This window comes from Panulirus ornatus, chromosome 63 (genome assembly GCF_036320965.1).
Source record: "Panulirus ornatus isolate Po-2019 chromosome 63, ASM3632096v1, whole genome shotgun sequence".
NCBI lineage: Eukaryota > Metazoa > Arthropoda > Malacostraca > Decapoda > Palinuridae > Panulirus > Panulirus ornatus.
The window spans coordinates 8,552,044-8,573,160 of NC_092286.1; the positions used below are offsets into that span (position 1 = coordinate 8,552,044).

General features: G+C 41.0%; 1 protein-coding gene across 1 annotated transcript in view; it reads right to left on the reverse strand.

The window, feature by feature from the left end:
* The window catches only part of LOC139746056 (uncharacterized), a 22,586-nt gene extending 1,711 nt beyond the window's left edge, over positions 1 to 20,875 (reverse strand). Inside the window, exons 1-5 of the mRNA XM_071656888.1 lie at positions 20,798 to 20,875; positions 17,883 to 18,394; positions 4,764 to 4,872; positions 1,543 to 1,679; positions 660 to 839 (exon numbers count right to left, since the gene is read on the reverse strand). Of these exons, the coding sequence (XP_071512989.1) occupies positions 660 to 839; positions 1,543 to 1,679; positions 4,764 to 4,872; positions 17,883 to 18,236 (780 nt within the window). The 5' untranslated portion in view covers positions 18,237 to 18,394; positions 20,798 to 20,875. The remainder of the gene's footprint in view (positions 1 to 659; positions 840 to 1,542; positions 1,680 to 4,763; positions 4,873 to 17,882; positions 18,395 to 20,797) is intronic.
* Between the last annotated feature and the right edge of the window lie 242 nt (positions 20,876 to 21,117).

The window sequence follows — 21,117 nt, forward strand, 5'->3', positions numbered from 1 at the left end:
TCCGCTAAATCGTGACCTGGGGAGAAATTATCCGCTAAATCGTGACCTGGGGAGAGATTATCTGCTAAATCGTGACCTGGGGAGAAATTATCCGCTAAATCGTGACCTGGGGAGAAATTATCCGCTAAATCGTGACCTGGGGAGAGATTATCTGCTAAATCGTGACCTGGGGAGAAATTATCCGCTAAATCGTGACCTGGGGAGAGATTATCTGCTAAATCGTGACCTGGGGAGAGATTATCCGCTAAATCGTGACCTGGGGAGAGATTATCCGCTCAATCGTGACCTGGGAAGAGATTATCCGCAGCTGTGGTGACCTGGGGAGAGATCATCCGCTAAATCGTGACCTGGGAAGAGATTATCCGCTAAGTCGTGACCTGGGAAGAGATTATCCGCAGCTGTGGTGACCTGGGGAGAGATTACCCGCTCAATCGTGACCTGGGAAGAGATTATCCGCAGCTGTGGTGACCTGGGGAGAGATCATCCGCTAAATCGTGATCTGGGAAGAGATTATCCGCTAAGTCGTGACCTGGGGAGAGATTATCCGCTAAATCGTGACCTGGGGAGAGATTATCCGCAGCTGTAGTGACCTAGTGAAGAGATTATCCTCACTGTTGTGGTCACCTAAGAGGCGCGCGTTGGTTAGCGGGGCCACTGACCTGTGTGGTGAGGTTGGCTGCTGGTGGCTGCTGTGGTGGAGGAGTGGTGGCCGGAGCTGTGGTGGTGGTGGCGACGACCACCTCGGAGGTCGTTGTGGGGGGAGGGGGTCGTACGCCAACGACATGTAGCATCCCCGTCGCCCACATAGCTGTCGTGTCGCTCGTCAGAACGACACGGACCTGTAAAAGCGACACACTCGTGTGTCACTCCCATGGATTTTTTATTTTTTTTTTTTTTTTGAGCTACAGATGCCCATTGCACAGATACTGCTCAGGTATTGCTCATGTTTCCTTCATTGATCATTGAATATTCCTCGCACCTCATATCTCTGTGTTATTTCTGATTAATCACTAGGTTCGTGATGATCTCTCATATATATCTCTATCCTCTCTAATCCTAAATTCTGATTAATCATACAGTACTTGATGATGTGTCTCATATATCTCTAACTTCACAATCTCTGATTAATCATATGTTACTTGGAGATCTGTCTCACACATCTCTACCTTCTCTAATCCCAATCTCTGATTAATCATACGGTACTTGAAGGTGTGTCTTATATAACTCTAACTTTTCTAATCCTAATCTCTGATTAATCATACGGTACTTGGAGATGTGTCTCATATACTTCTTACTTTTCTAATCCCAATCTCTAATTAATCATATGGTACTTGAAGGTGTGTCTTATATAACTAACTTTTCTAATCCTAATCTCTGATTAATCATACGGTACTTGGAGATGTGCCTCATATACTTCTAACTTTTCTAATCCCAATCTCTGATTAATCACTACCTTCTTTAATCCCCCCCCCCCCCAGACCTATGCATTCTTCTACATGACCTCCAGTACTCCAGTGACCTTGGCATAGGCTGGCGACTGACCTTGAACGTGCCGTCGCCGGTGAGGCTGGGAAGGTCAAAGGTCTGCGTGACCCAGGTGTAGTTGTGCTCGAGAAGGTCATCAGGGAAGGAGTAGTCGAACAGAGAGACCTTCTTCTCCCCGGCACCAGTGACCTCCCCTAGGACAGAGAGAAGGTCAATACGAGGTCACGAGAAGGGGTAGTATGGAATGAGAGACTTTTAAGAGGTCATAGATAAGGATTATATATATATATATATATATATATATATATATATATATATATATATATATATATATATATATATATATATATATATATAATATATATATAAATATATATATATATATATAATATATAATATATATATATATATATATATATATCGTTCCCAAGGTTGAGGATTCTACGCCTAGTGAACAGGATGTGTGAAAGCGAGTACATGGGTTCGAATCTACCGGGAGAAATGAGGGCAACATTTCCCCCTCTGGGATCTGTGCAACATATTGGGATGGGGAAGAGGGAGGCCAGTAAATCACACCATTTCTTCCTCTCTCTCTCTCTCTCTCTCTCTCTCTCTCTCTCTCTCTCTCTCTCTCTCTCTCTCTCTCTCTCTCTCTCTCTCGACGTGGGGTCTGCCAGCATTTGGCATGAGCCAGCATTACCGCGTGTCGTCAGCCTGATCTGTTGGCAAACAAGGGGATCCGACAGTTTAAGTCGTCAAGATCCTGCCCTGTGGTTCGTTGCGCACGTCAGTGCTATATATCTCAGTCTAGCCTTAATATATCGTCATTCCCATTTTCTCTTCAGAGGCGAGTATCTTAACCGTTTTCTGTTGCCCGTAGCCTGAATGAGTCTAATGTAAATATTGCATTTAAGTCGTGGATGAGGATTGGATGTTTGAGGTATATTCTAAACGTTATGATTATCTGACATGGTGTTTCCTGTCTTGGTCTATCAACACTACCCAGGTCTGAAACCTTCTGCCAATAGTCGGTAGATGGCACTCGATGAAGAGGTTGTCAGCTGTGTGTATTTACTTGGGTTGATGATGATCTTGCACTTGGGCGATGGTGGTATAGTCGTCCGTCGTGTACAAAGGTCGTACTGTCGTGCATAAAGGTCGTACCGTCGTGCAGAATGGTCGTACCGTCGTGTAGAATGGTCGTACCGTCGTGTATAAAGGTCGTACCGTTGTGTATAAATGGGTCGTACCGTCGTGTATAAAGGTCGTACTGTTGCGTACAAAGGTCGTACTGTCGTGTACAAAGGTCGTGCCATCGTACTCAAAGGTCGTATCGTCGTACTCAGAGGTCGTGCTGTCGTGCTCAAGAGTCGTGAATCCATACTGAAAGAGACCTTTCAAGGTCTTGTTTGTATATATATATATATATATATATATATATATATATATATATATATATATATATATATATATATGACAGTTACTCTCTCCCTTTTCCCTGGTACTTTACTGAACATATCTAACAATGTGTGTGTGTGTGTGTGTGTGTGTGTGTGTGTGCACCTATACGAGCACACGTGTACCCACTGGTATCTGAAATCACGCAGGTGTGCGCTTATGAACGTGCGCAGCTATAAAGCGTAGTATGTTTGTAGACGTATTAACGCGTTACCTCCTGTGTGTGTGTGTTTGTGTCCGTGAGTATTGTGACACGTTAATTAGGCCGTCATCATCATCATCATCATCATCATCATCATCATCATCATCATCATCATCATCACGACCTCCAAAAAGATGCTAATGATTACCTGTTGGTGATTCGCTTGAGCGGCTCTTCGGGGCGAACACCTGTCGAGCGCTAAGGGCAGCTGAGGCATGCACACCTGTACTCTCTCTCTCTCTCTCTCTCTCTCTCTCTCTCTCTCTCTCTCTCTCTCTCTCTCTCTCTCTCTCTCTCTCTCTCTCTCTCTCTCTCTCTCTGTATGTATGTATGTATGTACGTGTGAACGTGTAATTCCCATATACAAATACCAATCTCGATCGTCTTTTTTTTTCTTCCTGGAAGAAAATTTCTAAAAGTATAAGAACCTTGGGTGTGTGTGTGTGTGTGTGTGTGTGTGTGTGTGTGTGTGTGTTGGGAGGGTTTTGGGGGGTGTGAGGTAATGGCGGTCAAAGAAGGCAGAAGATACAACCGTGTGAACAACATGAGGCAAGTTCTTCATCATGCACGAGAAAACGGAAGCCGGAACGTATGCTTACAGGGGTCTCGCCCCGGTTAATTAATAACACAACACCGGGGGATCATACACACACCAGTGAAACTGCGCCTGGCCCAATTACATTCCACCTTCGCCGCGGTGGTGGGGGGTGTGGAGGAGGCTGTGGTCCTCCGTCCCCCTTTCCCACCAGGTGGAAGGGGTGGGTGGGTAGGGAATGGGAGGGGGAAGGGAGGGGTTTTCCAGGCCTACCATGAACCTAAGTCACGGGAATAGAACAGTGATTGGCATACCTTTCCGGCCTGGGAATTACCTGAGACACGTTGAATGTTGACTTTTTATTCTCGGGTATGGTCCTCACGTTACCAGAATTGATGATGAACAGTTAAATGATTCATTCATGTCTGGGGTCACATAGGTAGGTAAAAATGGGGTGTCAGTGTACGTAAGATGTAGACAAAACACACACACACACACACACACACACACACACACACACACACACACACACACACACACACACACACACACACCTACAAGGAATATATGAACTTTCGAGCGCTTTCGTATAATTACGTCGTCTAAGCACAAACAGAAAGATCCATTCCTACATACAAATCTTTCTGTTTCTCTTATCATTTCTCACACAAGTTCTTCAAAAGCAATCACCTGATCCACACACATCCTCCATAAACCATACTGTTCCACCTCCCCTGGTCAGACGCTCTGTGCATGCCTTCATCCCATCAGTCATTACTCTCCCTCACTACTCTCACTCGCCAGGCACACCCAGCAAACTCACTCACACCCCTCTCATTCGAACACTCACCTCTGTCCCTCGTTTACTTTGTACAGTGGTATTACATAGGCATTCCACCAATCCTCAGGCACCATATATATATATATATATATATATATATATATATATATATATATATATATAGATAGATAGATAGATAGATAGATAGATAGATAGATAGATAGATAGATACATTAAAAATCCTAACTTCCCAGTCAACAACACAGTCACACACCCCGTTCTCTATCGCTCCCAGCTCTTACCGGTCATGGTGAGGTCTTGCTTGGGAGAAGCGACGAAGTAGGTAAGCTGGAATGTGGCGTTGAGCAAGGCGGGAAACTCCTTCTCCAGCAGGCCTGGGTAGGCGGACGCCTGGTCCAAGAAAAATAGGAAGAGGAGCCAAGAGTAAGGAAACTACGAGAAGCTGAGGTACATCAGAAAACGCGTAACGAAATCGTGAGTGTAGAAAATGGTATACACAGGTAATTAAAGATGGGATTATGAGCCATGAGTTGAGAAATTCGGAAAATGGGATAAGAAATAAGAAAACAGGAAGACAGTTCATAAGTAGAGAGAATAGAACATGAGATGCCTACATAATCTTATTCATATTATTGCTTTATAAACAATTTGTGTTTTGATAAAGCTTATTTGTATTTTCTTACTTAAAGTTTTATACTCTACAGCTGAACTTACCATATATCATACTTATGAATCAATACTTAACATCTCATAACCTGATAATTAGACTCTTAATATCATACTTATACTTTAATATCTACGGTTTTGATATTCTAACACCTGATCCCTTACACTTTCTAAAACCACGAACGACAATGACTTATGACTGAAAGGAACAATTAAGGGCAAACGATCCAGTTGGATTAATCCTCAGTCTTCCTCAGGGGGAGAAAAAAATGATATATATTGCTTCGGTAAATCCCGTTTGAATGAGGGTAAATTGGACGTTAATCCACACATCGAAGTATTGTCTTTGGTTTATCGGATCAAGGGGATTATATACAGGATCCACAGCCAAGCGTAGCGAGTGAGTGCCGATACTTCGTAATGTGATCAGTGTAGGATCTGGTTTAGGCCAGACGTTTTGGAGAGGAAGGTTGAGGAGAGGGGGGGAAACAACAACAAAAAAAAAACACCACCACGAGCCCCCCCTCACAACAGCATCCCCCTCATCGCCATCACTATCACCCCTATCACCATCACCACTCACCATCACTATCGCCACCATCATCATAACCATCACCACCACTGTCACCATCACCATCACTATCACCATCACTCCCCATCACCACCACTATCACCACCACCACCAGCACTACCGCCGCCATCACCATCACTATCACCATCACTATCACCATCACTATCACCATCACCATCACTGTCACCATCACTATCACCATCACTATCACCATCACTACCAGCTTCATTTCGAAAGTACGTCAAAGCGAAAGCCTAGGAGATTCTCTGGCAGTGGTCGTGGACGAAAAAATTTCCACACCTTATGTCAGGATCAATGAACTGATGATGTGTTTTCATGAATTATATAAATTCGTATCCAAATTCTTAATAAAGATCGCGCTTGGCATAACATATTGTCCGTTTTCGTCGTATCTAAGTGAATGTCAGTGCTAGAACGCACTGTGGATAAAGGTAAAGTTACCTTTGTTTATTGTTCACTCTCTTATCCAGGAAGGTGTTCATGAACTGTTATGAAATCATGCACACAGGTGACGAGGCATATGATGAGATGTTCACTCTCCAGTCTCTATTGCGACGACTTTTCAACAGCGAACTCATATTGTTTCCATGTTTTGAACGTGGTTTAAAGAAAAAAGAAAGATAAAATTCCTTCCTTTTCTTTAACTTTCACGCGATCATCGTTCGTAAGGCTTTGGTAACTGTTGATCAGTGTGGTGTTACTGGACTCTGCCTGGCTTTGGCTACGCCGTGGGCGAAGTTCGTATCATCATCGGTAGATAAAAAGGTTTTCAGTACAGTCCCGTTGGGGGCCAGCTTCTCTTCCCAAAGTAGTCCATTACCGCTCCTGCATAATCAACTACGCATCCCTTACGTTGCACGAGCCATGAGGTTATGATGATGATTCACTGGTACAATTGTGGTAGGTAGCGTACACGTCACTCATTCTACAGTCTCATTCATGTAGTGGTTTATTAGCGGCTCTAGCATCGCATACTAGAACTCACTAGACTCGAAACTAATGGAATGCTCTCAAAAAATCAATAATGATAATGATGATAATATCAATAACTATAGTAATGATAATGATAATGATAATAATAATAATAATAATAATAATAATAATAATAATAATAATAATAGTAATAATAATAATAATAATAATAATAATAATAATAATAATAATAATAATAATAATGTATTGAAAGATATTAGATATTATGAAATAAGTCAGGAGTGGGTGTTTAAAATTCATTACACTGGATTTTTAGTGTATTTTAGGCTCATAAGACTAAAGAAATGTCTAGTTTCGGCTTCACAACATCGAGAAGGTTCATTGTTTCGTGAGTCTGGTAGGTCTGCTCCACCATAAACTTATTCTCAAGAGGATGTCTGTGTTTTGTGAACATAATACATGAGAGATTTGATTAGGTTTTTCCCTACTCAGCTTTCAACATAGCAAAAGTTTGTTGCATCGTGATTCATGTAAGTTGAAGGAGTCCGAATTTCGAAAAAAATTGCCGGATCAAGTTTTGAAGTTTCGCAGCAAGTAAACTGGAGGAGTTCGAAGATGAGAGCGAATCGTGTTTCGTAGTTTCCACGCAAGAACTTTCAAGTATTCGAAGCACGCAAGAAGTTCGAAGTAACTGCTCAGAAGCATCGAGTCTCCCACCCACTACCCGCTGTAGAGGTTTAATGGGAGTTTCCCTCATATTAGAACGCTATTTTGGATTCTGTGAATTACCGACTAGTTTCATCCGTATCTTTTTATGTAGTAAAGTGCAACACCAAACGTTCCACCTTTTTTTTTTTAGATCCAAATTGGAGTCGTAAAGTTTTCCATTGTACAAGTAGCGAAATATCTGTTCTATTATGTTTACGGAAAAGACCATAAAGTCTTTAGTTTTTAAAGCATAAGTTATAAAAAAAGAAAACTGATAAGGCCATAAATTCTTTAGTTTTTAAAGCAGGTTATATATAAAAAAAAAGGAGCTATCGATTTTGCTAGAATCTATTCACCAGATGCCACGTGCAGAAACAAATCCTTCAAACGAACCAACGAATCCCTTTCTAGGCTTCGTAATCAGCTGACGAATGTGGTCTTGTGTTAGTCAGTCGGTGGTCACGTGGTGGTGTGGTGTAGCAGTGATACCACTTGTCACTGATACGCGGTCAAAGTTATTTGTATATGTGAAAGAGTTCCTGAAACGTAAAATGATTTGGTGAACACTAGAATAACGTTCCCTTGGGGAGAGATGTGACCCACCCCCAATGTCTCTTGTTGACGTCTGAACTGGAGGTGATCTTTGGAAGGTATGTGTGGATATCAACCTCCCACATTTTGTACAGTTAATGATAATTATATTTGGCAGGCAAATATGTCTGTGAGTTTGAATGTTTTGTTCAGTAAGATAGATTTCAGATGAAGTTCAGATGTGTGATTCAGGGGGCCAGAGCTAGTTTGTTTACCTTTTGGTTTCCTGTAACAAGATGAAGTTTAAGGTTGTTCTATTTTCAGCTTCACAAAGCTCATATTACTGGATGAATGTAGACATAGTGACAGTATATCATAAGTATACACGAACTAGTTTTGTACTTTATTTTTTTTCAGGAATACGGCAATATATGTAACACGTCTTTATTTGATGGAAAGAATTGGGTTGATTACCTGTACCACAATGAAAGTTGGTGATAAACATGAGCTTCATCTGTGAAAAACCTTACCTAGCTTATCTAGTGAGGACGTTAATCATGTTTTCAATGTTAATAAGCTTTGGTCTTATTCCCATGGCCTGATGCCGCCATGTGCATTCATGAAAACGTTCAGAATAAAAGTGTTTTGATCGTTCTCATGGACAAGCTCATGTAATCATTCTTTTATATTTTTTGTCATTCATATTTGGTAAAAGTATAGAAAAGACACACCGTTTTTTTTTTCCTAGGTTTGATATCTTTGTTTATCTCTTAGTGAAAGCTCTGTTGCACTGGTAAGGAATAGTATAAGAGTATAAGATTTTACTTTCCTACCGTTTAAAACTATTGTCGACTCCAACTACCTAGTTAGTGGTAGGCCTTTGAAGAGTAGGGAAAATGTTTGATGATATTATTGTAATATAAAATGTGGACATCAAAGAACATGTACAGACTGCATAGTGAAGAAGGTTTTGGTATTTCTTATATTCTTACGAGAAAAATATATATAGTACTCCACTTTGCCCAGTTTTTTTTATGGGATTGTAAATATTGAGTTCCGTTGTTTAAAGAAATATAAAGCATCGTGTACGGGAGAGACCTCTTAAGCATTAACATTAGCGCCATTCACTGGATTGTAAAAATTAATAAATGATAGTGGGGCATTTCTCTGCGCTCTACAGGCATATTTTCTAGCTATATTGCAGTTTCATGCGCTTTCCATATCGACCTACAAACGTAATAAAGCTCTGTAGAGTCCAAACAAGCGTCAATGTGAATGCTTTTCATCAGCCGTGGACAGTAAGGTAACTTCAAATGTCCTTGGGTGTAGCGCAAGTACATCAGAAAATGGCGTCGGGACGCAGTAAGCATTCCTCCTGTCATTTAATATTTGCACGATTTCAACGAAAGTGTCACGAATGCATCACTTAAATTGCCAAAAGTTGATTTAAGGTGTTTTTACCCCACAGTTTCCCTCTACTTCAATACCCTCCCCACTTCACCCTTACGCGCTGTAGAGATGCCTTGGTAATTTTTTTTTTTTTTTTCATTTACAAAGATGGCGTCCATTTTCTTGAGAATTACCGAATATTTTCAAGAATTTTCATATGAGAACAATTAAAAGTCTTATTTACATGCATATAAGCTCCTGCTGATGCTAGGTAGGTGTTAATAGTAGAAAAAAAATCAATGCAAATTTTTTTTTAGATTACTTTCATTATTTTACATTATTTAACCAACACTTTTCTCTTTAGTGAATTATTTACATCGAGTTATTTATTGGTTTAAAATTGGGGAAAATATATATCAAATTAGTTATTACACAGCTTGTATAAAGTGCTGGGTAAACACGACCGAATGATGTGATTTTCGTTAATACTCGTAAATTGATGATTAGGTTATTACTAGTTGTCTTAGACTAACTTCCTTTACATTAGCGTTTCTTGTTTACACCAACAAAATGTTATGTAAACAAGATGATACCATAGTTATTAAGGACCCAAATGTGACTCGTTTAACCCTGTGCTATTCTCTACTTTCACTTCCCATCTTCATTTTGTTCTTCATTCAGTCTTTCTATCACAAACAAAGACATTAATGTCACTTTTTTTTCCGGCTTTAGTCCAATTTTCTCATACAGGCGTGTGAAACTTATCGTCCCGCAGGTCTGTCATTTATACTAGTAGGGCTATGAATTATAGTAGACCTGTCAGTCTAGTAGACCAATCATTTATAGAAGACCTGGCCTTTCTAGTAGGCTTCTTGTTCATAGGAGGCCTATCATTTACAGAATTACTTTCATGTATAGCACGCCTACCGTTTAGAATAAGACTATCATTCATAGCATGCCTGCCTTTCAATTATAGCAAGCTATCATTTATATAGCACGCCTATCATTCACAGTAGGCCTGCCATTTATAGAAGACCTATTATTTTTGATGCCTGTCACTTATATCTGGCACCAGCGTTTATAATAGGCTTATCGTTACATTAGGCCTATCATTTATAACAAATTCTTCATTTATAGAAGGCCTATTTATCTATAACATGGCTGTCTTGTATTCTGTGTTAGGTGGCGCACGCTATTTCTCCATACCTGACACACACATACGGTCTATCTCGCCATTTCTACTTGTCTGCGTGTGATTCTACATTGCATTCCTGCGACATGTGACTTTGTATCTTCCGTCCATACCTTTTATTCACATATTTACTCATGTATTTACCCTCTCTACATCCGCCATCCACACCTGCCCCCCCCCAACACACCTGCCCTCCACACTTGGTGTGGGCCAGATACCTCTCCCCCCCCCCCCCCCCCCATCACCACCACCACCACAACACACACATGACTAACCCGCATTCCCTGGCCTATATCTACCATGACCCATATTATTATTACTGATCGTTACTTGCCTGACTTTTTACTTTAGGGAGTACAGGAAGGGTCTAATGGTAGTTTCTTGTTCTTAAAACCCTTTGACCACGACGTTACGACCCCTGAACACGATGTTACGACACTGTACGAGGGTTAGAAATCAGCACGGAGTACGACCCTTGGGCACGACTGTAAAAACTCTCGAGTATGATAGTCTGGCCTTTAATATGAGCCCAAATGGTCATGTCAGAGGTCAGACCATCGTAATAAGGGTCGCATGGTAGTTCCCAAGGATCGTAGAGTTACACTCAAAGAGTTTAAGACTTTATATCCATTTCAGTGAACTTGAATTGGCACAACAAACATTCAGCATTGCTATGAGGCCTTTGAACTTACCTCCCACAATTCAGTTCAACATTTCGACTCCTTAAAGTTTTAATTTACGTATATAAGGTGGATGATATGGATGAGGAGCTACTGCTGACGTATATCTAGGTTAAATTATTCCTATATTTCCTGGGCGGTATTAGGCCATGTCTCAGGGCCGACCTCACATGATGTGCGGGAGAGGTACTTGGAGGTCAGGTGGCCCGTAAGGTCAGGCTCTGATAGTATATGTGGGCCAGACCTTCAAACGTGACGTGTTGCAAGTGTAGAAGTGTGTGGAGCTTAGTCTTATCGCTTGAGTCTGAGGTTGTTATAGATAGTGTGTGTGTGTGTGTGTGTGTGTGTGTGTGTGTGTGTAAAGATTTGCTAATACTAAGCAAGACACCAGACTCTCGTCAAATGTTCGGGTGTGCCATTTCTGGCACAGGTCGGGTGTATTTGCTCGAGCTTGCCATAACTATGGCACGGGCTGCCGTTGTGTAACTGTAGTGTAGTTGGCTCTGGAATAGCTTAGTTCTTATTGGTGGAGTGTGGTGGTGTTGTAGATAGTATATCTATGTATATAATCTGATGTTGTGTGACTTATTTCAAGGAAGTTATGAGAATTGGAAGAGTGAAAGTAAAGTTTCGAATTCAGTCACTCGAAGAAAATGAAAGTCGTTTATAGACAGACTGACAGACACTTTTAACCTTAACTTGGAGGGAACTCCATCTGTCCACTGGCTTGAACAGAACGCCATCTGTCTCCCAGCTGGTACAGATGACCCACTAGAGCGACCCCAAGCGACACGTGTACTCCAACCCGGGCAACAAGGGTTGAAGTGTTTGAGTTTCTTTTTTTTAAGTTCAGTCGGTGTTCAACTTAATTACAGCCTTAACGAACTTGTTCCAACGTTGTAGTGAATTTTTGGTTACCCAGTTTTTTTCTTTTTCTTTATTGTGTTTAAGTTCAGGTGCGTTTCATTATTATTATTATTATTATTATTATTATTATTATTATTATTATTATTATATTATTATTATTATTATTATTATTATTAAGGACCATTTCCTTAGGGCCACCTGCAGCATCAAGGCTGCTCTATAATCAGTAGCAAGAGAAGGACAGATTCCTTCGTATTGATAGAACCGATAACAGCCGTACAGAAGGTAGAGTGACAGTATAGATTCTGTCTGCCCCTCTCATAGCGAGTCTGAACAACACACACAGCGTTAATGACCCAGATAAAAGATAACGCGAATCATTTGTTAAAGATGCGTAAGGGATAACGCTAATTATAGAAGACGTAGAAGATATTGTTAAAAACAAGAGATGACACCAGCGAGTGATAGAGCAAAACGTCACAAACTATAGATGGCACAAACGTGAGATTACACAATAGATACAAACAAAATATTACGCAGACAGTTAATTGATGGGTCAAACAAAAGATTACACGAACAGTACATGGCGCAAACAAGAGATTACACAAGCAGTAGATGGCACAAACAAGAGATTACAAAGACAGTATATGGCACAAACAATAAAGACAAAATGAGACACTACAAACAATACCTGCCACAAACAAGTTAAAAACAAAGTAACACTAAAACAAAATGATAAAGAGTATGATAACTGGGTCAAACAAGAGTTGTGACAAACAATTCCCCCTAAACAATCATCGGCACAAAGAAATGGAACCCAGAGCTAAAGAATGACAGGTTATGATCCACATGACTCATGCTGGTGAAGATCACGCCAACCATCGTAATGCGCGCGCAGCTGCTCCGAACATCTGCTAGGCTAGCTACACCACCCTCCTGCTCTCTCTCTCTCTCTGTCTCTCTCTCTCTCTCTCTCTCTCTCTCTCTCTCTCTCTCTCTCTCTCTCAGGTAAGTGAATACGAATGTGTGACGACAAAGGAAATGAAAGATTATACTTTTGTTTTACTTTATAGAAAACCCATCACACACACACACACACACACACACACAGAGCAGCAATCCGTCAGTATATTATATAGAGAGTTGTGGGTAATTGATTGTTCTTATGGAGAATGATGGTCGGTTACTTCAAGGAGTTTGCGTCACTTGTCACAGTTGATCGGTTGGTTAGGTGACACCACACCTGATATCGCAAGGGCGAGGGAGGGATATATGTGTGTGTGTGTGTGTGTGTGTGTGTGTGTGACACTAGCAAATGAACATTTAGGAACCTTCACTAAACTTTTTAAACTCGTTTGCACGTCCCTTGAGCCCGACGGCACGACCTTATCCTCTCACATACCTCAATATATATATATATATATATATATATATATATATATATATATATATATATATATATATATATATATATATAAAGTAATTAGATGAAGATTAAGGTTGTACCCGTGACCTGGTTTCAGTACGTGACCCACATATGTCGCCTTTATAGGTCAAGGATCACCTTATCCAACGTGAGCTTGGGAATTCTAACGCTGGGGTGGTAGCAGTCCCTCCCAACTAGAAGTAATCATATGAAACTAGATAAGATCGCAATGAGGTTTGGATAACTAGAAACTGGTAATTCCCCCTCCCTGTCTTGGACGATGGTAGGACCATTTAGCACGACTGTACAACCCTTAGGTACGATGGGGCTGGTCTTTAGATACACAAGTTGTAAAGGTCTGGTCTACGATTGCATTATGTATACCCAATGGTCGTACCGTCGTGCTCAAGGGTCGTAAACATTGTACTCGCTAGTTGAAACACTAATCATTTATATTAATCAATCCCTTAGGCGATATATATATATATATATATATATATATATATATATATATATATATATATATGTATATATATATATATACATATATATATATATACATATATATATATATTATATATATTATATATTACTGTAGTTGGTTGGCAACGTTGCTCTTATGATGAATCTTCAAATGCGTCATCAGCACAGTTCGGTACAGCTGTGTCCAGAATATCTAATGTTCCTCTCTTTATGCACGTTGTTCACCACCACCACCACCAGGTGGGCTTGAACATCTAGTAAAGCTCGGTGGTTCTTCCTAACACAAGAAGAAAAAAAGAGATAAAGATGATTCGCCTTGAGGCAACGAAGGACCAAAGTATATTTAGCTAGGCTACAATTCAGATTTGAATTACAACTTGAACTTGGTCAGATTTATTGATGATCTTGGGGTCTCCATTAGGTCTAGTTTCCCTATATTCAACCCAATCATAACCTTGTTAAGAAGGTAGAAATCAGGATTTCCTAATAATCAAGAGTGTTTCTCGTTCAGTTGCCTAACCAATTTGAATAGGGGCACGTAAGGTATAGATAGCGTAAGAGACGAACCCTTATTTTCATACGGGGAAAAAAAGAAAGGGATTATTTCCCATGTATATTTTCTCTGGGCCAGAACCTAAGATGAAACTCTGTGTGTGAGTTTGATTAAAGTCATGTCAAGAATGTGGGCGTCTCGCTCGAACTTCGTGGCGTCATTTCCCTAAAAGTTGGCCAAACAAAATTTTAGGTAGGACGACACGACACGGACGGTGTCTTGATATTATGCTCTAGAATACGTTGATACGACGACCACTCTTGAATACGAGGCTACGACCCCTTGAACACGGCGGTACGACCTCTTAAATTTAAAACACGACGGACTGACCCTTGAGCACGATGGTGCGACACTCGAGTGTGAAGACTCGGTAGATTTTTATATATATATTTTTTTTGTCGTTGAAAGAATAATTTTTTTGTCTCTTATTCTGGCTGTCGTCTGGCAATCGTATTCTCTATTATTTACGAACAGTTTGCGATGATAAACATATGCAGTATTTTAAGAAAGACTGAAGGGAACATTCGAATGGCCAAAAACTTGGCATACTGAATTTTTTTTTTATTCTTTTTGAAAATTCATAGAATTCTAACCTGAGTTTTGGAAACTAAATGTGTTGATCTTGTGTTGATTTAATATCTCACTTTAACTGAACTTATATCGTTCAAGTATTGATCTTAACTAAGCATTTCAGCCTAAGTATTGACCAGGCATATTGACCTGGAACTGAAATGAAAAAAAAAAAATTATTTGTTACATTGTTGCAGTTAACTACATTTTTATAGAAAGTGTGTGTGTGTGTGTGTGTGTGTGTTATGAATGTGTGTGTGTGTGTGTGTGTGTGTGTGTGTGTGTGTGTGTGTTTGTAACTCAGTGTGTGAGGTTGTAATCATGAATCATTTCTCGTGTAGTTTTTTGTGAGATTTGACTCTTGCGCTAATTGTCCATTGGTTACTTCGTCTGATGGTTCAATATTTTCGTTATCACTTAAATCCAGAATCCCATGTCCAGCCTTTAGCAGCTGTGGCTGCTCATTATCCTAGTTCCTTGTGAGTAGGCATTGTCATCATCATCTGCCTCCCTTCAAGGTTGATGCTGTAACGCCAATCATTGTATGATAACGAATGACGTCACTGGCGGATATACGAACGTTAGGTTATTGCTAGCGTCGTCCCAACACCCCACCCACCCCACCCCAACTCCACCCCTCTCCTCTCCTCTCTCCTCTCACCTCCTCACCAACACCTACGTGGCCCATCCTGACCTGCATTATTTCTACTCACGACCCATCGTCCTTGGCGACACGGCGGCCTCCCACGCGGCTTTGGCTGCCCCTGGTCTGTGTGTGTGTGTAGATGGGACGTGTGTGTATATTTTGCTGGACCAGTGGAAGAAACTTTTTCTCTCTCTCTCTCTCTCTCTCTCTCTCTCTCTCTCTCTCTCTCTCTCTCTCTCTCTCTCTCTCTCTGTATTGAGCGGTTTGTATTTTGTGTCGAGGGGACCTTTTTTTTGTTTTTTTTTCTTTCTGTTTGCTACTAATTTGTTTTTTGTTTGCCTTCTGTTAACAGCCCTTATTTTTCAGCCAGGTGCCTGGATCATATTTTGTATCTAGGTAACTTATTCTCGGTCGGAAAGAGGGCTTGTTATATACCTCGGGAAACATTTTTAAGGGTATGTGGGGAGGCATATAATACATTCAAGACTATACTGTTTCTAAGAGCATAGGATCTGTTGTTATGTAATTAATTTCAAGTAGTGAAGGAGCATATGATCCGTAATTAGGGGAGATATTTCAAATATAGAAGGAATATACCTCCTTCAAGGGGATATAGCTTGTATGTAAGAAATGGTGAGGGATCTAACAATATTTTCTAGTATCAGAAGTTCGCTTATTCTTTATCAGAAGGGCTGCCTCTACTATATTCTGGAGACGTGCGTCATCAGCAAGTGGACATGTGACACATCCATTGAGTATTGTTATGAATTAAAGGAGTGGGGGTCGGGTGGGGGGACCCTCCTCCTCCGCCTCCTCCTCTGGGGGGGGGGGGCTCCTCCTCCTCCTCCCCCCTCTGTGGTGTTCCGGGTTGTCAGCTGCATTTGCAAATAAAGGGTATAGGGGCTGGGCCTCAGGTGACGGGGGGAATACATTGCCTTACAGTATTGTCCCTACATCTGTTTGCTGCTTCTTTAACATCTTAACATCCATGTTGGTTTAAGTGCGTACACGTCGTATAGGCTTCAGTTTATGTATAGTCTGGCAAATGTAACCTATGTGTTATTGGAGGTAACACTTTAGCGTAAGTTTGCAAATGTCACGGTTCTTTTTAAGGTTCACGGATTTTTTTTAAGGTGATCCCACCATATCTACATATACATCCTATTCGTGTAGTGACTCGTGATAGAACTACAAAATATACAGATGTTTCTACCTTATTATATAGTAAAGGACATGAGTCCCAAATGGGTGTAAAAAGGAATTAAGAGAAAAGTAATGAAGAAAATTATTAGACACTCAGACAGAAAGGTTTCAGATAAAGGGACTGACAAAAGAAGAAAGAGAATTTCACAGCGTAGCTTCTACAGCGGTTCGTATTTCTAATGTGGGAAAAAGGGGGGTGATATATACTTTGCACAGAGCCCTAATTATTTTAAAATTCCTAGTAAATGTAATTTTGTTTAGCGATATATTAGAATGAATTCATAACCGATCATCAGCAGCAATATTGATGGATTCTTATCATCAACCATACACTGTCGAGTCTTTAATAGCATTCGAAGTCCAGTACCACGGAACCTTCACAGTACAGTCTACCAGATGTCACTTACCAGACAAGCGGATCGAATTCTTTTGTATTTAGATAAGCAGCCCGTGTGTGTCTTGCCTTACGTCAGACGCTTATGTTCTGGTGGACCTGCCTACCAAACACATTGCTGGGTCGAGTCTCGCCCACACACTGTCGTGAGGTTAAGAGGGAAGGTATTGTGTGTTTGGCTGTGACGCAGACGTGTCTCTGGCCTCGTCAACTATCACCACAAATACTGATGTATTATGATTTACTGTCATTGATTCGTCAGTTTATGAAGGATTTATTTCCTCATACACTCCAAGGTTTACTAGGGTACTCAGGATCATTGTGATAAAATACTCACCCCCCCCAGTGCTCCTCTGATGCATAAAAACCGTCCTCCTTCTAACAGTTCAACGAATATAAATGCATATGTATGATGATGAATAAATGAATAAACTGTACTAATTACGCTAACGATGATAATGAGGTGTTTATGATTAAGAGTACGTATTAAGAGTGATTAAAGTTAAGACGGAGGGGAGGGGGGTCGGTTGATCATCCAAGCCCCTTCCTTCCTCCTTTCCTGCTCACCTGACAGATGAAGACGCCCTGCTCCTGGGAGTCAGTGATGGGGGGAGGCACGGCCTTCAAGTGCACCTGGGCCTGCTGCAGGAGGTTCAGGTCGTACTTGGCCCACGACCCGGTGAAGTCCCACCCGTTGACACCGGCGAGGAAGTTCGTCGTGTCGTGGTAGTGGTTGTCGTGCCCTTGGTCGTTTGTGGCTCCGTGGGCCGAGTCGTCCACATTCTGATTGCCGTTCTCATTGTCTTTCACCACGACGGGCTGGGGCACGACCGTGGTGCCGATCCCGTTGTCGGAGATGGTGCTGAAGAGGAACGAGGCAAACAGAAGGAAGGAAAACAACCAAGTCAGGGATCCCATCATGGTTCACACACTCGCCTCGTCCTTCTTCGATCAGAATTAGTCTTCTATTTTACAAACTTTTTTTTGGTCGTCCACCACTGATGGCTCTGCTAGGATTTACCGTATCCTTATTTCCACTATTTTTTTTTTTTTCTCGCACTTTGGCAATGAATTTGTCCCTGTAAATAAACGCTTTCAGACACTGTCTCTAGCTTGTGATTCTCCTGTCCACGGGGAAGTGACTGTACGTCTCTTAGCTTAGGTATTTTACGTGTATCTTAGCTTGGGGATTTTTGCGTGTATCTTAGCTTAAGAATTTTATATGTATCTTAGGAGCTTAACATGTATCTATGTTTGGGAATTTAACGTGTATCTTAGCTTAACAGCTTGCCGTGTATCTTAGGAATTTTACGTTTATCTTGGGAATTTATCGTAGCTCGGGAATTTAACGTCTATCTAAGCTCAGGAATTTAACGTTATCTTAGGAATTTATCGTGTATCTTAGCTTGGGAATTTAACGTATAACTTAGCTTGGGAATTTAACCTGTATCATAGCTTTGCTTTCGGTTTCCTTAGCTTTCTTCTGTCGTGTGCTTCTCTTGGCTTTTTTGTTTTGTTGCCCATAGCTTTCGTCTCGTGTTTTCCTTAGCTTTCTGAACGTGACTGAGAGGTATGATTAATGACAGGGTCACCTGTCAACGTGAAAAGGAGGAATTCTTTTTGTAAAGATACCGAAGAAAAGCTTTGGACTTCACCTAGCAAGACGTAAGGTATATGGAGATCAAAAGAATTCATTCTTTTTACGTTACCTAAAGTGAAAGTATCTGTCGGCTAGGTAGAGAACTAATAATGAAAGTTCTCATTAACTTAGGTTTAAGCGACGTGCACTGTTAGTTAATCGGTGAGGCAGGCGCATTAAGTTACCTGAAATCCTATCACTAACGTGAAGTTAGAGTTGAGTTTGAGCGTAATGTTCACCTGGGAAGTGAAGCTTTGAAGCAATCAAGAAAGTTGGGTCGCAGTTTAGGTCATATTAGAACATGATTTGCTTACATCCCCCCTCAAGTTGTGTATAAAATGCACCGAACCAAGAGCCCTTTATCCACAGCCAAGTCCTACAGACCCTCTCCGTGGTTTCCCCCTGACCGCTTCATGTGCCCTCGCTCATCCCATTCATAGCACGTCGCCCCTTGTATACCACATCGCTTCAGTCCGCTCTGTCCCACGCACGCCTCATACCTAACGGCATATTTAGGCAAACAGGCACTTAAAGCATCTTTCGCTCCATCCTTCGCAAGAATTGGTTCATTCATCCTCTCCATTTCAGCACACCATCTTCAGCTGTCATGATTACTCCTCTTACCTCCACACCTCTTTCTTTCCCTATCCTTTTATGTTCAGTCAGTCCTCCTCACACATATTATTGTCCTCAGTCATTTCTTTTGCGACACATCCACCCTCATCTGCACTATTTCTAAGAAAGGCCTGACGCTTCACATCCATACACAGCCGTCAGGACTACTATGCCATCAAACATACCCATCTTGGCCCTCACGCAGACAGTAAGTGACCGCTTTTTCTACGCATTCCTCAACACGCCCGGAATATTAGCCCCGTCACCCATCCTAATGACTCGCTCCATCTTCTATGGTTCCATATACTGCCACACTCCTTGGTATTAAAGATACTTCACTTTCTCCTGGTTCTCTCTATTCAGACACTGTCCGGCCATCCTTGTCTGTTTCCTCTGCTGAGTTTGATAACCTTATCACATTAACTTGAGAGTTTTCTCCTTTCAAACACTCTCCCAAACTCAGAAACCAACTTCTACAGTTTCTCACTCACCCGACAGACTCCAGAACTGCCTCTATGTCTCTAAGGCCCTTGCGTTAACCTTCCCAACCAGCCCATCCATAAACACATTAAACAGCCATGGCGACATCACACAACCCTGCTTCAGACTCACCTTCACGAGTCACCACTCATCCCTCTCCATTCCGACTCGTACACACGCATCACTGTATTAAAACTTCTCACTGCTGCAAGTTAACTCTCTTCCTCAACCCTACATTCGTAACACAGCTTGCCCCATACCCTAACGGTTCTCCCAATCCTCTCATAAGCTGTAATTTTCTTGTCGTTCAGCACTTGGTCATATAGATCGCAGGTGGTCACCTCTGATCCCCCACGTCTTACTGGACACAGGAAGTAACACTACCTTCATTTTATAGTGAATGGTGTACACAGATGTCCGTGTCTATGAATGTAAATGCGTTCAAAAAAAATTAACCAAATCTGTTTTCTGACTGAATTAACGAGTTTCTTACTCTGTTAGTTTTCTCTTTTGTTAATGATGACATTTAATACGTAAGTTTTATTCTTCTGGGAGAAAACTATTAGTTTGGTTATCTATGTAAGTCTTTTCACATTTTTTGAATACACGTTGCCAATGTAGGGATTATTCAGCGACTGAATATATATATATATATATATATATATATATATATATATATATATATATATATATATATATATATATATATATATATATATACGTGTTCACAGAACTTCTCGGTACGAACGTTCGTGTAGAGAACTGGTCGCTAAGGTGGGCGATGGTGGGGAACTGACTGACTGACTGTGGCTGGTCGGTTATGGTATGGTGGCCCACACCTCGAGAGCAACAGTCGACTCATCTACGTCACGCTCATTGCCACTTGTCCCGGTCGATTTTATCTATTGGTTTCGTATCGTATTTAAACAAATGAGTAACTTCGATGAAGAAAAAAGAAATAGTGAATATATAGTGCTCAATACTTTGACGAAATTACTGGTTAGAATTTGAGCATATTCTTCCCATATTTAAAAATGTTTGGTGAGCAAACCATCTCACGTGGGAGCA